Source organism: Orycteropus afer, unplaced genomic scaffold (assembly GCF_000298275.1).
Source record: "Orycteropus afer afer isolate SDZICR_OR568_19922 unplaced genomic scaffold, OryAfe1.0 scaffold00135, whole genome shotgun sequence".
Taxonomy (NCBI): domain Eukaryota; kingdom Metazoa; phylum Chordata; class Mammalia; order Tubulidentata; family Orycteropodidae; genus Orycteropus; species Orycteropus afer.
This window is the reverse complement of record NW_006921722.1, coordinates 1606686-1623775: the sequence shown is the minus strand read 5'-3', so window position 1 is coordinate 1623775 and position 17090 is coordinate 1606686. Positions and strand designations below refer to the sequence as shown.

The 17090-nt window shown below is 45.7% G+C and overlaps 1 protein-coding gene across 1 annotated transcript in view; it reads left to right on the top strand.

Annotated features, from left to right (window-relative positions):
- Positions 1-17090, top strand: part of QKI (QKI, KH domain containing RNA binding) — a 135512-nt gene that overhangs the window by 115563 nt on the left and 2859 nt on the right. The window contains exons 4-5 of the mRNA XM_007945280.2: positions 15025-15112; positions 16356-16655. Of these exons, the coding sequence (XP_007943471.2) occupies positions 15025-15112; positions 16356-16655 (388 nt within the window). The remainder of the gene's footprint in view (positions 1-15024; positions 15113-16355; positions 16656-17090) is intronic.

Sequence of the window (17090 nt, the reverse complement as noted above, 5' to 3'; positions counted from 1 at the left end):
ATTGCATCCCACTCAAGAAATGAGGAAGTATTTGCAATTTACTTCAGAAGTTAAATATTTTTCATCTCTAAAGGAATGTACGATTGATGTTTTACGTGTTATTTATGGTCATTTGGTTCTAGGAGTGTGGCTTCCTAGCTCTTGTTAAATACCTAAGCTAATAGGTATTCCAGTGCTTTGTTTACACAGTAGCACGTACTCCTGCCTTTTGTTTCCTTTGGTTCTGCAGTGCAGCATGGGAGACCTGAGAGCTGTGTTGGGCACCTAAGCAGTGTTACCAGGACCATGTGAGATAAGAACGATCAGAACTGGTGAATGCTTTGTCAACAATAAAGCACTGTTAAATAGGGACTGCTGGTTGAATCCCAGAAAAAGGCCTTTCATAAAAAGAAATGTGTAATTACCTTTTTTTAAATCCTAAACAAGGAAAAATGAATCAAAGTCTTTAGCTGTCTGGAACAAAACTTCCTGTACAAAAGGCTTAATCTTACTTGATTCCACTGTACTTTTGTTGTTGTCGTTCGCCATCCAAACAACACAAACTCACTGCCGTGGAGTCGATTGAGACTCACAGTGACCACCATTGGGTTTCTGAGGCTGTAACTCTTCCTTCTGCAGAGCAGCTGGTGGATTTGAACCACTGAACTTCCACTTAGCAGCCAGATGCCTTATCCGCTATGCCACCTCCTTATTCATCATGTTGTTGTTATGTGCCGAGTCAGACCCGACTCATAGCGACCCCTCCTTGGGTTTCTGAGGCAGTATCACTACAGAAGTAAATTGCCCTATCTTGCTTCCGAAGAGTGGCTGATGGGTTTAAACCACCAGCCTTCTGTTAGCAGTCAGGTACCTAGGCGCTACGCTACCAGAGACATGGTAAATTCCCAGATGACATTTGAAGACAAAAAGAGGGGAAGGCCTTTAACAAGATTCATTGACACGGTGGCTGCGACAGTGGGCCTCAAGTATAGCGGGGATCACGGAGCCGGCGCAGGATCGGGCGGTGTTTCGTTCTGCTGTGCATGGGGTCACTGTGAGTCGGAAACGACTTGATGGCACCTAACAACAGCAACAACATTTGAAGACATTATCAAACTTTTCCCCCTTTTTAACTTTGTTCTCCCTTGGCCTTAATTTGAGGTTCATAGTTTCAGTCCAGTATTTACTGTGAGGGGCATGCCTTGAGATGTCTTGTGAAACAGCAGAGAGGGGAAGGGATTTCTAAAATGAGTGGTCTCTGGGATCACCATGATGACTACATCCAGAAACAGGTTGGGGGCTTTTCACGTGGCTCTGAGTGCAGGGAGCTTTCTGCCCATGCTCTCCTCTGAGGTCATCAAGAAATCTCACAGATCTCACCTAGTGGGAAGGGGAGCGGTATTTATAAGAGTTCCTGTAGCGTCAGGGTGAACTAGCAGATGGTTGGAGGTGAGCTTAGTTCTGTGGTCACCCCCTAAGGTGATACATGAGAGGGTCACCTGTGTGTGCCCTGGAGATGTCTGGTCAGGTCCTCCCAGTGACTTGTGCTCCTCTCTGTGACTTTTCTCATTTGTCCTTCCACTGACAATGTGTACAAACCTCGTCATAGTGCCATGTGCATGTTCTAACTCAGCTTTGCTTTCCTGCCCCCCGCCTAGAATGCACATCTCAAGAGCAGGCACTAGATCTCATTCTTTGTATCCCCAGGACTGGGGCACATCTTCATCTTGGGTACAAAGTCAGGATTCGGTACAAGGAAATTTCTTTTCCTTCCCGTAGACACAGTGCTCACCCTACACATGTGTGAATTTCATGCAGTCTTATTGTCAAAAGGTTTTTGTCAGTCCTTACAACATCCTACAGGGCCTGCCTCCTAGTTCCCCTCAAAGTTCCACTACCACAGATGGACACTTTTTTGCTTTTCTACCTGTCCTTCTCAGACAGCTCTCACAACTGATTGTGGTTGACTTACGATTTCTCCTTTTCTCTTCATCCTCCACTGTAGAACAAGGCTCTCCTCCAGCTCCTGGTTTGTATTTATATTTCATGGAGTTGTAATGAGTCCAAATTGGCTGGAAAACAACTGGGTTGCTGTGTTTTGCTTTTGAAGCTTCTATTGCCCTAACCATGGGATCTGATATCCTCACTGCCATGGCGTTGGTTCTGACTCAGAGACCCTAGAGGACAGAGTAGAACTACCCAGATTCCTGGGCCATAAATCTTGATGGAAGCAGACTGCCTTGTCTTTCTCCTGTGGAGCACCTGGTCTGTTTGAATAGCCAGCCTTTCCGTTAGCAGCTGAGCACTTAACCATTGAGTCACCAGGACTCCTGATCAGATAATACCCTAAAATAGAATAAAGTTGAGAGGACTTTTTTCTCTACAGAACAGTGGTGTGAATCTCAGAGTGGTAACACATAGCCTGACTAGGAGACGTAGGAATCTTTCGAAGGTTTATTATTCTTACAGATTTCTCTAGACAAGAAGTCTTAGTGTATTGTGTGCTGCACCTAGCAAAGCAAATAAATAGCGGCTTGTTGGTGAGGCATGGCTTTGCCTTTCTGAGAGCATCACTACTTTCAAATGTTTCTGTGTATACCTTACTGAGGTGAGGCAGAACATATCATCCTAATGGAAAACTCCTGTTAGTTTTAAGTAGTTAAGTGAAAGTGTGTGCGTGTGTGTGTGTGTGTTGTCTTTTAAGCTTTTCTAGTGAGATACTATGCTTCACGCTTTCCCTTTACTTGATCTTGCTTTATCTGTGGTAAGTTTTTGCTGCTGAACTAGGTATTACGATTAAGTGGAATTATGTCAGATAGTGTAATGGGAAGTACAAAAAGATGGGCTCAGCTTTCTTCCCTTTGTGTATCTCATGTTTGAACCAGTGGATTTCCAGTGCAACAGCAGGGGCTTCTTGGCATATCATTGGAATAAGGCCTTGCTCTGAGAAAGATAAGCAGGCTCTGTTGCCTAGAGAAAGTGATGGTCCTGTCTTTGCCTATCTACCTGAACAGCACTGTGGAAAGGGACAGTGAGAAAGAGCCCAGCCTTCTGAGACAGCCGCACGGTGAGGCTGCAGTGATTGCGGCCGTTTCTTTCGTGCCGTTACTTACACTGTTTTTGTGTTGGATTCAGTATCATATCCACATAATGAATAATTGTTAGGTGCCATCAAGTTGGTTCTGACTCATAGCGACTCTTGTGTACAACAGAATGAAAGACTGCCTGGTCCATCCTGCCCTGTCCTCACAATTGTTGCTGTGTTTTAGCCCACTGTTGTGGCCATTGTTGTCAGTCCATCTCATTGAGGGTCTTTGTATTTTTTGCTGACCGTCTGCATTACCAGGCATGATGTCCTTCTCCAGAAACTGGTGCCTCCAAAGTATGTCAGACACAGCCTTGCCATCCTTGCTTCTCAGGAGCATTCCAGCTGCACTTTTGCTGAGGCAGGTTGGTGGTGGTTCTGGCAGTCCGTGACGTGTTCAGTGTTCTTCACCAGCACCATAATGCAAGGGCACCAGTTCCTCTGCAGTCTTCCCTATTCATTGTCCAGCTTTCACATGCACATTAGCATAGGGTCACGCTTACCTTAGTCCGCAAAATGACATCTTTGCTCTCTAATACTTTAAAGAGGGTGTTTATGGCACATTTGCCAGTGCAGTATAACTTCTGGTTTTTTAACTGCTTCTTCCATGGATGTTGATTGTAGGTCCAAAGTAAAATGAAAACCTTGGCAGCTTCAGTCTTTTCTCTGTTGGTCGTGATGTTGCTTATTGGCCCAGTTGTGAGGATTTGTGTTTTCTTTATGTTGAAATGTAATTGTTTTGTTTACCTAGTGCTGCTCTGACAAGATTATACCACAAATAGGATGGCTTTAACAAACAGGAGTTTATTCTTACAATTTGGAGGCTTTAAGTCCGAGTTCAAAGTGCCAAGTTCTAGGGGCTGGGTGAAAGCCCCTCAGCCTTGGGCTTCAGCTTTGTCTCTTGTTCCTGGCCCACTGAAGCTACAGGCTTTTCAGACAGCTGCTGGCTGCTGAGGCTGACAAGCCCAAGGTTGACAAGCAAAAAGGCACAGTCCTGATGTTACCAAACGACATGGCAGGCCATTAATTTAAGTCCATTAAAAGTCTCAAGGTTGGCAGAGCATGGCAGGCTGCTGAACAACGACATGACTACACGCAGGCTTCAAGCATGCCATAAGTTAGAGACCATTCCCAAAGGCTTCTTAAATACAGGAAGCAGACCACAGCCCTAAGACAGCTGCTGAGCTCCTCAGAGTAGATTCCACCATGGAGTTGATTACCAAACTCATCGTGGGGAATAATACTACATCCAGCTGCCCAGGCCCAGCCAAGTTGACACATAAACTTAACTACCACAGTAATCCATACTGAAGCTGTAGTCTTTGATCTTCATCAGTAAGTGCTTTAAGTTCTGTTTGCTTTCAGGGAGCAAGCTTGTGTCATCTGCATATCGCAGAGCATTAATGAGTCTTCCTCCAATCTTTACATCACATTCTTCTTCATATAGTCTTGGATTATTTGCTCAACCTACAGATCGAATAAGTATGGTAGAAGGATACATCCCTGACACACACCTTTCCTGGTTTTAAACCATGCAGTATCACTTTGTTCTGTTCTGATAACTGCCTCTTGGTCTGTGTACAAGTTCTGCATGAGCACAATAAAGTATTTAGTATTCCCATTTTGTGCAGTGTTGTCTATAATTGTTAGGATGTACACAATGAAGTCCATACATCATGGTAGGTGCTCGTTCCAGACACTCCAAACTCATTGCCATCGAGTTGATTCTGACTCATAGTGACACCCCCCCCCCTTGGGTTTTCAAGGCTGTGAATCTTTACAGAAGCAGACTGCCCCATTTTTTTTCCATGGAGCAGCTGGTGGGTTTCAGCCACCAACCTTTTGGTTAGTAGTCCCATGCTTTACCCACTGTGCTACTAGAGCTCCTGAGATGCTCATTAGACATTTGTTAGTATCTTAAAAGAGAAGGATGTAGGTGGGAAGGAACATGAGACAAAGGGACCCTTAAATAATCTGGAATAAATAGCACGTTTGCATGATTGGCACAGGAAATTCATACAGACTTCCATCACAAAATGAGGTCAGTGACATAAGGGGAGAGGAATTGGCATGGCCAGGTGTCGTCTAGGACATTGGGATTGTATGAGGCACTGATGGGAACTCAGGTGGCTCCTGTGTCCATTGGGAACCTAGGAGCACACCAGGTATGTACACAGAGAGAACTGAGTGAGCAGGTGTTGAGGGTTGAAAAAGGAGAAAGGGTCAGACTAGCACAGATGAGGAATGCAGAGAGCTGCAGGAAGGGCTAGGAGCTGGAAGAGCTCAAGGACAGTGGGATCTCGACGGCTTTCGGAAATTGCTGTGCAGGGCTGGGACTTAGACCTCCAGCCCACGGGGCCATTCGGTTGACCCTAGTCCCTCAGCAACTTGGAGGAATAAACAGTGGTTGGCTGGAGCTGGTAGGTGTGGTGGAGTGGGGGCCAAGAAGGCTGGAAAAATACTGTGCCTACTGCGATTCCGGGGAGCTCTGGTAGCGTAGTGCCTAAGGCAGTTGACTGCTAACTAGAAGGCTGGCAGCTCAAACCCGCCAGCCACTCCTCGGAAGGAAGATGGGGCAGTCTTCTTCCGTGGTGATACTGCCTCGGAAACCCAATGAGGGGTCACTGTGAGTCGGGTCCGACTCCACAGCACATAACCACAACAACAAGTGAGATTCCGAAGCCGGAAGGAGCAAGACCTTCTTGCCTTGACCAGCTTCTCCGTTAGCGCTCTCTGAGTTTATCTCACCATGAGGGCCCACAGAAAGCCAGCGGGCTGAGAAGCAACGCAGGTGTTGTATCCCAGTGCAGCGTGTAAAAGCCCTAACATGTCAGCGTGGAACTACATAACTACCACAGCGTCTTGGAGAAAAATGGTCCGAAGATTGGTGTGGAGGATCATTTTTCGATTCAATTGCACTGTCTGCCGACATGTCACTTGGCTGTTGAATCAGCATTTCAGGCCTTGGAACCTTTGCTCCATCTCCTTCAGCCTTTGTCTTCTCATGAAATGGAGCCACCATCTACCTTAATGCTTCAGTGCTCTTCCTTTCCTCCGTCTTCTAGCTCCTTCCCCAGCATGTCATGTTCTCTGTCCCTGGATTCCTGACTGGCCACCATAGCCCTGGCACCTGTGGCTCTGAAAAGAAGCCCTGCTGAGTCCTGCCCCGTGAGGAGCCCTGTGTTGGCATTTCACGCGGCGTGGGCCCTGCTCAGACTTGTTTGTGCTGCCGGGAGAGATGGCGACGGTTATTGGTATTAACTCCTGGGCAAACGTGGTTACCCTTCGTTTTCTCTTTTCTCTCAATTTCTTGTTCAGCTCTTGGTCCCCAAGTGAATTAGTCATTGACTCTGTCTTTTTCTTTCTTCCTCCTCCCCTTCCTTCCCTCCCTCTCTCCCTCCCTCCATCCTAACATCCTTACCTCCCTCCTGTCTTTTCTCCTTCCTTTCCTCTCTCCACTCCCTCTCCCCCCCTCCCCCTTTCTCTCTCCCTTCTTCCTTCTTTCCCTCCTTCCTTTCCGCGCCCTTCCCTCCCTCCCCCCCCCTTGCTTCCCTCCCTTCTTCCTTCCTAGAGAGGTCTCTTTGTTAAACCTTAGGCAGGACAAGGACAAAGCAAAGGCATTGATCCAGGATGAGGGAAGCCACCAGCACGCACACAGTACAGAAGTCGCATGGAGTCTGCTCACAGCCATGGTGCTGTCTGTATGTGGGAGAGAACAGAGGGACTCCCACCGCGTCAGAATGGGTGTGCTTCTTCCTTTAGTTTGGGGGTACTTCTGCCTGCTGCTTCACACGTACAAGACCAAACCTAACTCCCTGCCCTCGGGTCAGTCCCACCTCATAGCGACCTCTCCTTGGGTTTCCAAGGCCCTGTGTCTACCGAAGTATATTGCCCAATCTTCCTTCTGAGGAGTGGCTGGTGGGTTTGAACCGCCAGCCTTCTGGTTAGCAGTCAAATGTATACAAAAGAAGAATTACATTGCATGTATTGAGTAGTTTCACATTTAAAAGGCCTTGAGGCTACAAAGATGACTAAGGTCTATTGGTTAACTTACAAGTCACATGAGACATTTTCAGAAAATAGGAAAAGATGAACTAGGACATCGCTGTATATGATTGATTTCCCCGAAACGAGCAGCCTGGGATGGACAGTTGGGCCATATGTGTGGGGCTGGTTGCAGCAGACTGCTTTCTGAGAGAGGAGTTATGCAGACCATCAAAAGGGAATGAGTGAATGTGCGCAGTTCTTCTAGATAGGCTGGTGTCTGACGGGGAGACAGAGAAGCCCACATTGTCTTCCTGGAACCGGCGCTGACACTGTAGGCCTCTGTGCGGCGTTCCCAGGTTCCCAGGTCAGGCTGTTTACACGAAAGCCAGTAGGTATCTTTAAAGCTAAGTTGGAGACTTTGGGCTTTTCTTGTAGGCAAAGGTTTAAGTTATTTCAGTAGTTGGCACAGTTTTAATAATTCAGGAATATTAATTTCTTTCACCGTTTTGTGGTAATTAGTTACACTGTTTGGTTTTTAATGTGTACTTTATACATTTTAAAATAATAGATATTTTCTTAGTTTTTAACAAGAGGGTCTTACTGCCATTGAGTTGGATCTGACTCATAGCGACCCCTCCTTGGGTTTCCGAGGCAGTATCACTATGGAAGTAGATTGCCCAACCTTCCTTCCGAAGACTGGCTGGTGGGTTTGAACTGCCAGCCTTCTGGTTAGTAGTCAAATGCCTTAGGCACTGCGCCATCAGAGCTCCCTAGACTTTGATAAATTAAAGAGATACTTCCACTTAATGGTATGACAGGAGAGAGAAAGTATAACATAATGTTAGGACTTTGGATCAGCTCCTCTGAGTTGGAAGCCACTTTGCAGTGTAACCTTGGATAAGTTCCCAGCCTGTGTGAGCCTCAGCGTGATGATGATAGTACTGAAGCATAGTTTTTTACGAAGCATAAATGCTTATGGTAAAGCTCCAATATCTAGTGTTGACAAAGTGAAGCAATGTGTAAATTACTCTGCTTTGAAACGTCGAACCCTTGTTCCCCTTATCTTGTATGAACCAGAACCTCTTTGTATCATTTTAACATTCTGGTGGTATAGTGGTTAAGGCATTTGACTTCTAACCAAAAGATCAGTGGTTCAAATTCAGCAGCCACTCCATGGAAGAAGGATGGGGCAGTCTGCTTCCATAAAGATTTACAGCCTTGGGAACCCAGTGGAGTTGCTGTGAGTCAGAATTGACTGGATGGCAGTGAGTTTGGTTTTTAGTTTGTTATCTTACTTGATGTAGTATCTGCATAAATTATAAAACACTTACTTATTTAATTCCATAATCTGTTATCCACGATTCAGAAATCCACTAAGCTCAGAAAAATGTTTCTAGTCTGTCTTTATTCTACTTAGTGCAAATATTTTTGTCTGTTACAGATTACATTATGGGGTGTTCCTCAGACCCCATTTGGGTTTAGAAACAGTGACTATATAAAGAAATCAGTGCTTATTATGTTTTTAAACTTTCTTTATGTTTCAAAAGTAAAGTTGCTGTATTTTAATAATCTAGTTTATGTTTTCCATGAAACATACGAGGGAATCATCTCCCTTGTGACTCAGCAATTCCACTGTTAGATATTGATCCAAAGGAATGAAAACATACTCTCCCAAAAAAAAAAACAAAAACCTTGTATAAGATTTTTCATAGCAGCTTTATTGAACTACCCCCAAATTGGAAATAACCTGGATAGTCCTAGCTTAAGTAAACTATGGCATATTTGTACAATGAGATTGCTATTCAGCCTTACAGACTACTGATAGGCACAAGTGGTTAAACATGAGACTGCTAACCAAAGGTTCAGACTCACCCAGAGACTCCTCGGAAGTCAGGCCTATTCAGAAGGTCACAGCCTGGAAAACCCTGTGGAGCAGCTCTGCTCTGCATACTCAGGGTCCCCGTGTGTGAGCGGACCCGACCTCCCAGCAGCCAGCAGCAGCATACGCAGTGGCGGGGTGAGTTTCAGAAATCTGCACTGAGTGTGGCCAGAGCTGGTCGGAGGAAGTGAGTTACATGCAATTCCATTCTGTGAACTTCTAGAGTAGGCAGCACGGAGCTCAGTGATGGAATCCAGTCGGGTTTCTTGGTAGAGTTGATGAGTGAGAGCCATGAGGGAACTCTGGTTGGTGGAGATAGATACCTCGTGACTTGCTGTGCATTCATCAAGGCCAATCGAATGTTGCCCTTGGGATCTAAGTATTTTACTGCCTGAGAATAGGCCTTGGCTCTAAATATAGGTGAATGCCTGAGAAATGTGAGGTTACCACATTCCAGGTGATCACTTTAGACCTTAGTTCTCAGGTCAGAAAAAGGATCTCTGGTGGTGTAGTGGCTGAAGCATTCAGCAGGTAACCAAAAGGTCGGTGATTTGAGCCCACCAGCCACTCCACAGGAGGAAGATGAGATCTGTTTCTGTAAAGATCTGTAGCCTTGGAAACGCTATGGGGCAGTTCTCCTCTGTCTAAAGGGACTCTGTGAGTCAGAATCGACTCAGCAGTGGGTTGGGTTTGGACCTCAGAAATGTGAGGTTACCTGATTCCAGGTCACCACTTGAATTCAGCATTGTAAAGTCTCATTTCATGACCTTATCTAGGTTGTGTGAGATCAGCTTCCTTTCTTACGGTTGAAAAAGTCACTGTTCAAGGACAAATGTTACTCAGATGCCATTCACAAAGTAAAATCCAGGAACTAACTACTGCCTTGGTCTCTTGGGGCATCATCATATTTAGAGCTAGGCCCATTACATATAAACACAGAGATCAAATTTCCAATGTGATTGGCACACTTTAAGGTATGTTCATAGTAACGTGTATGTGTTTTCCTACACATATAACCCAGGCCAGATTTCTAATGAGAACTTTCATATCACATCTTGAATCCTAATACATTTTAGATTAGTTGTACAAAAAAAAAAAAAAAGAAAAAGTCACGGTCCCGTCCTATAAAGATCCTGATCCCTGGCCGAGCTTCTGCAAAATGCGTTTTGGAATGCCTGAAGTGGAGTGAATCAGGAGGCTGTGTTTGACCAGCTGTTACCTTACAAATAGAGACGTGGCCAAATAAAACCCTGGTCTGGAGCCTGGTTAGTGAAAGCTTGGTAGTGGTGATGGTGGTGGTGGTAGTGATAGTGGTGGTGGTGGTGTGCTGTCATGTTGATTCCAGCCCAGAGCACCCCTGGACGAGAGGGTGAAGATTTGCAGAGCAAATTCACTCTCCATACAGCAGTTCACATACACTTTGTCTCAAGACATTGACTATAATTTACCACAATGCAACAGTTCCCCTCCCACTTCTTCCCGATAGTTACCTCTTCCCTGTGTCCATCCCTCCATGCACTCCTGCCCCCTGAGCTGTCCCCCTGTGCATAAGCAGCCCTTCTTTCTCCCATGATTCTCTCCAAGGAGTCTATCTACCTCGTGTAAATGTTCAACTCATATGCCTGATTTTGGGAGCTCTGGTAGCATAGTGGCTAAGACACTTGCCTGCTAACCAGATGGCTGGTGGTTCAAACCCACCAGCCACTCCTCGGAAGGAAGATTGGGCAATCCTACTTCCGTAGTGATACTGCCTCGGAAACCCAAGGAGGGGTTGCTATGAGTCGGGGCCGACTCGACGGCATATAACAACAACATGCCTGATTTTTGTTTGGCTGGAAACCACGGGTGTGGGTTTGATTCCAGACCTGAAGGGCAGCTAGGGGCCTTAGTCTCAGTGGTTCCCCCAGGCTCTGTCAGACCAGCAAACCTGCCCCCCCCCCTTTTCTTTCCTCCAAATGATTTTGAGTTTTGTTCCACATTGTTCTCCCTTAGGCTGTATTCCTTATGGGCACAGATTGCCGGTTCTTTTCTCCCATGGAGGCACTGGCGGCTTTGAACTACCAGTGTTTTGGATAGTACTTGAGCATTTAACCACTGTGCCACCAGGACTCTCCCCCGTGCAAACTGTAGAGGCTCTTAAATATAGAAAATAAGGAATATTATATGTATATATTTGTGTGAACTTAATTAAAAAAATAGGTGGCGTACACCATCAATGATTGACCCATCCAGGCATCTGGAGACTACCAAACAAGAACAAACCCCCAGTAAACAAACCCACTCCCATCAAGTCAATTCCCATTCAACAGTGACCTTCCAGGACAGAGAAGAACCGCCCCCAAAGGGTTTGTGAAGCTGTAAATCTTTACAGAAGCAGACAACCTCATCTTTCTCCCACAGAGTGGCTTGTGAGTTCAAACCTCCAACCATTGGGTTAGCAGACACATGCTTTAACCACTACCTCACTAGAACTTCTCAGGCCAGAACTGTAAGTTTGAAACAGCTGCTGTTGTTGTTTGGTGCCCTTGAGTCGATTGTGGCTTATACTGATTCTTGGTACATCTTCACAGTCATTGCTACATTTGAACCCATTGTTGGCCCACCGTGTCAGTCCATCTCACTGAGGATCTTTCTCTCTTTGCTAACCCTGTACTTTACCAAGCATGTTGTCAGTCATGATTACCAGTCCAGGGACTGGTCCCCCATAGTAACATGTCCAAAGTATATGAGAAGAAGTCTTGCCGTCCTCACCTGTAAGGAGCATTCTGGCAGTACTTCTTCTAGTACCATAACTCAGAGGCATCAATTCTTCTTCAGCCTTCCTTATTCATTGTCCAGGTTTCATATGCATATGAGGTTATTGAAAGGAACATGTCTTGGGTCATAGACACCTTAGACCTCAAAATGACACCTTTGCTTTTTGAACACTTTAAAGAGGTTGGCAGCAGATTTGCCCAGTGCAATACGACATCTGAGTTCTTGACTGCTCCTCCATGGATGTTGATAGTAGATCCAAGTAAAATGGAGTCCTTGACAAACTTTATCATGATGTTGCTTATTGGTCCAGTTGTGAGGATTTTTCTTTTCTTTATTTTGAGATGTAATCCATAATGAAGACTGTCGTCTTTGATCTTCATCAGTAAGTGCTTCAAGTCATCTTCACTTTCAGCCAGCAAGGTTGTGGTATCTGCGTATCTCAGGATGTTCATGAATCTTCATCGAGTCCTGGTACCATATTCTTCATATAGTCCAGCTTCTCAGATTATTTACTCAGCATTCAGACTGAATAAGGATGTCAAAGGATACAACACTGTCACACACCTTTCCTGATTTTAAACCATGCAGTAACCCCTTGTTCTGTTTGAATACTGCTTCTTAGTCTATGTACAGGTTTCTCATGAGCACAGTGACATGTTCTGGAATTCCCATTCTTTGCAGTGTTACCTGTAATCTGTTATGATCCATGTAGTTGAATTCCTTGGCATAGTCAATAAAGCACAGGTAAACATCTTTTCAGTGTTCTCTGCTTTCAGCCAAGATCCATCTGACATCAGCAGTAATCCCTACTTTTGTGTGAAAGTAATTATATTATGAACTCTGCTCTCTCTTGCAACACAGTAACACATTCTGTTTACACAGACGTGTGATGGGAGTAGGAAGGTGGTGAGGTTGAAGCTCTTTCTGGATGAGGCTGTCTGGGTTCAAATTCCAGTTCTGCTGACTAGCTGTTGTCTCTTTTAGGAGGTGTAAGGGTAGCATACCATAATGGGATCGGTCGCTGTCCCAGGCATGATCCCTGACTTGTGTCAGAGGCCTCCAGCCATGTCGCTTTGGTATGCTACACTACACCACCTCGTGATGGCTGTGCTGTTTAACTTTTCTCCTGGAGAGGTCTCTGCACCTGTCACTACATCTGTTCCTCATTATCTGTACCCCTGCCCAAAGCACACACTTATGTGCACATGTGCCAGCCTGCCCACAGGTTTCTGCCATCGTCTTTGGCGTCACTCACTCCTGGTGTGGCTGCTGTGTTACCCGCAAGCAGCCGATCCGTTCAGGAGTGTTGTCAGCACCTCTTCTCGCTGCCCAAGGCCCTGGGTTAGGCGTTGCCTTCCAGCCCCGCTCTCATAGTTTCTTCTCCTTCTCTCTGCTACCATTGTCATGCTTGTGCCACTTCTTTCTCACTCGGGTCTCATCACTAAAGGTGCCTCTTGTTTGACTTCTTGTTGTTGGTTTATATAGAGTGTGTTGTTTTTATTAGGGGCCATCAGCTTGGCTCCGAGTCGTAGCAACCCTGTGTACAACAGAATGAAACACTGCCTAGTCCTGTGCCAGGCTCACCACCCTTGTTTTATTTTTCTTTTAATGAACACCTCTGAGTCTTGGGATATTTAGCAAAATGATAATATTGTTATCAAACTGAAGAGAATCTGCTGTATATTTAATCTCATCTGGCATTTTCATTCATTCCACCTGAAAGCAGGGATGTGTGTGTGTGTGTGTGTGTGTTTGTATGAGAAAGAGAGAGAGAGAGAAAAAAAAAAACTTGCACAGCAAAACATACAGCCTTTCATTTTCTCCATATACATTCAGTGTCAGTGCTTTCATACTCCACATTGTATCACTGCTCCCCTTCATCTCCGTCCGTATTGGGACTCCACTGCTGCCTAGATTTAACACCCTGCACTTCTCATAAGGAGCTTTAGTGGCGCAGTGCTTCAAGCACTCAGCTGCTAACCAAAAGGTCAGTAGTTCAAACCTACCAGCCGTACTGAGGGAGAAAGATGAAGCAGTCTGCTTCCATAAAGATTGACAGTCTTGGAAACCCACTGGGGCAGTTGTAATGTGTCCTATAGGGTTGTTGCTATGAGTCAGAATCGACTCGGAGGCAGTAGGTTTGATTTTTTTTTTTTTTTTTTTAACTTTTGATCTGTGCTTGAGGGTGGCTGCTGTCCGTTTGATCTCATAGATAATTCTTTTCATGGAGTGCAGTGCTCAAGGCGAGCGGTTTTTTTTTTTTTTTACTAATTTAGTGAAGCTGTTGTTTGTTTTAAAGATGACATTAAAGGATACTTTCCAGTGTAAGTGTTGAAGATTTAAATGTGGGTTCTTCCAGTCTCAGGGGGTCTGGTTAGTCTGGATTCTGTAAGGATTTGAGATTTTGTTTTCATCCTCCTCCTCTTGTTCAGGACTCGGCTATCGAGTCCTTGATCAAAACATTCAGTGACCGTAGCAGGGCATCATCCAGTCCTCCGGTCTCTTGGAAGTGGATGCAGTTAGAGCTGCAGACCATTTTCCTTCTCCACTTCCAAGTCATCTTCCTCCGTTGCTCCAGGTGATAAGACTAGATGTTGTATCCTGGATGGCCTCTGGCAGTTTTCAGACCACAGACACTACTCACCAAACTAAGGAGTAGGGTGGCATCTTCAGGAATGATACCAAGCCAGTGAGTGGACAGCCCCACAGCTGTGGCCCTGAACCTCAGCCTCAGAGAGCTTAGTCCTGTGAGGTGTTTGCTTGTACCTAAGCAGTATCAGTGGCTGGGGGGTTTGAACCACTGACCTTTTGATTAGCAGCCAAATGCCTTGGCCACCACATCAGCAGAGCTCCTCAAATAGTATCAGCAGCTGCAGCCTCTTTTTTAATTTGTTTTGGTTTTGGTTGTTGATATAAAATTTTATATAATACATTTGCCATTTTTCCCATTTCTGGTGTGCAGCTTAACGACACTGGTTGCATCAGTCAGGTTGTGTAACCCCTTTCCTTCATCAGAGCCGATTTTCCCATCACCTTGGACCTAAAGTTACTACTTCCCTGCATACTTCCCAGTTTTTTGGTTGGCTAGCCACGTGCTAGACTCTCTAAGGGAATGTTAATGGAAGAGAGAGCTCATTCTTAACTGGAGATGCAACAAGAGCATGTGTGTGTCAGCACACTGGTGGTTCCGCCAGCAGGAGTGTGAGCTTCAGGGGACCACACTTCCTGTTCCCTGGACTGTCCCTGGCGGAAGCAGTCATTAGACTGCCCATAGGTGAGGCTGTCGCATGCTGAGCGGTCCCCGAGAGCTGACTGTGCTTCCGGTTTCTGTGTGCAGGCGGAAGGAGAGGACAGCCTTAAGAAGATGCAGCTGATGGAACTTGCAATTCTCAATGGCACTTACCGGGATGCCAACATTAAATCACGTAAGAATAAGGCCGAGGCCGAGGCCCACACCCCCATGGTCCCCGTGGTCCCCGCGTCCTCGCTGCTTGGTCTGCAGGCCTTTTTCCTTCGGGCGGCACGTGATCGGCTCAGCCACCTGGAGAGCTGAAGCGCTCTGCCCATGATCACATGCTTGCGTGTCTTAACTTTGGGGTTTGTAACCTTTACCCTTTGGATGAAATTTCAGCCTCTGAATTCGAGAGGTTCAGGAAATTTTCCTGAAATTTTTCATTATCTTGAAGATTTAAGACTTCCAGCTTATGTTGTTACGTTTATGCAAACGACAAGATTTTGAAAACTTTTCTTTAGGGGGAAAAAAAAAGCTAATCTGGATGTACACACAGTAGTCAAGCTGATCTGAATGAAATGTGTTGAATTCTGTCCTTTCACCTTGCCTGCCATTTGCCTGCGGTGCTTCTTCCCTGTTGATTTCATAGATGAGGTCACAGGTCACAGAGACCCTGTTTTTCCAAAGTGGAGTAGCTTCGAGACACTCTGGGAACATTACTGCTTTCATAGTTAAAACGGAATCATGTGGATTGGGTATTAAGAGACAGTGCCAAGTAGGCACGTGTTACTTACATACACTTTATCATTATATTTAAATTACAGTTTTTCAAAGAAATGGAGTTTTAAAGGCCCAGCCAACTTCCCAAAATGAAGGTAGCCCAGTGGGTTCAGAAGGGGTTGCTGGACCAGTGGTTAGTTTTCCTTGACTCCTGGGACTTGAATGTGTAATTGAGAGTGCTGTATTTCGGAGGGAAGCATCTTTGTCTTTTTATTTTCTTTCTTTAATTGAAGTTGAGGCTTCTTTGTAGAAGCCTACCAGAACTGAGTCTCTGTGACTTCAAGTACAAACACCTGTTAACATCTTTCAGTGCAGGTGTGTTCTTCAGCCCTTGCATGCCCTTTAGTCTGTGGCTCTGGCAAACATACATGGATCCAGAACAGTTGGCTGCAGCCTGGGCCAGTGGCCTCGCTCATGTTTTTCACCAGGGTTTTTTCGTTGTTGCACATGTGTTCTATAATCACACTGGGAGAGGGCAAGCCGTTGGCATCTGGTTGGTGTGCTTTGGCATTTTGGTGTGATCAGTGCATGTACTAATGGTCTCCTTTTATTTTTCTTCCTCCTGCTTTCCCCTCTCTTTTTTCCTCCTGCCCTCTCGTGTTCCCGGACTTTGCACTGCTCTCTCTGCCCTTCTTCTGACTCTTTGCTCACTGCAGCAGCCCTTGCCTTTTCTCTTGCAGCAACAGCTCAGGCTGCTCCAAGGATTATCACTGGGCCCGCGCCTGTCCTCCCACCAGCCGCCCTGCGCACCCCAACGCCAGCGGGCCCTACCATAATGCCTTTGATCAGACAAATACAGACCGCCGTCATGCCAAATGGGACTCCCCATCCCACTGCTGCAATAGTTCCTCCAGGACCGGAAGCTGGTTTAATCTACACACCCTATGAGTATCCCTACACGCTGGCGCCGGCCACATCCATCCTTGAGTACCCGATCGAGCCTAGTGGCGTATTAGGTAAGTCGTGCTGCTGTGTGCTTGCAGAGACATGCCTTCATATTGTCACTTCCCTAGACGTTGAACTCATGGTACCCGTTAGAAAGAGGCAAGACAAATTTCCAGGAGAAAAGACTGAAGACTAAATTTTGTTTGATCCCATACTCTCAAAAGAGTTGCCCTTTTTAATCATTGTACCTTAATTTTGTTGAAGTTCACTTGGCTTATGGCTTGGTAAATTTTCACAGTTACAAAGCCATTCTGCGTTTTAGTTCTTCTCATCTCCCTGTCCCCTCCTTACAAAAAAAAAAAAAAAAAACAGAAGCCAACCCCAACCCATTGCCTTCGAATTGATTCTGACCGACCCACAGCGCCCCTAGAGGACAGAGTGGAACTGCCTGCAGGATCTCCAGGGCTGTCAGTCTTCACAGAAGCAAAGCCCAAACCACACCCACT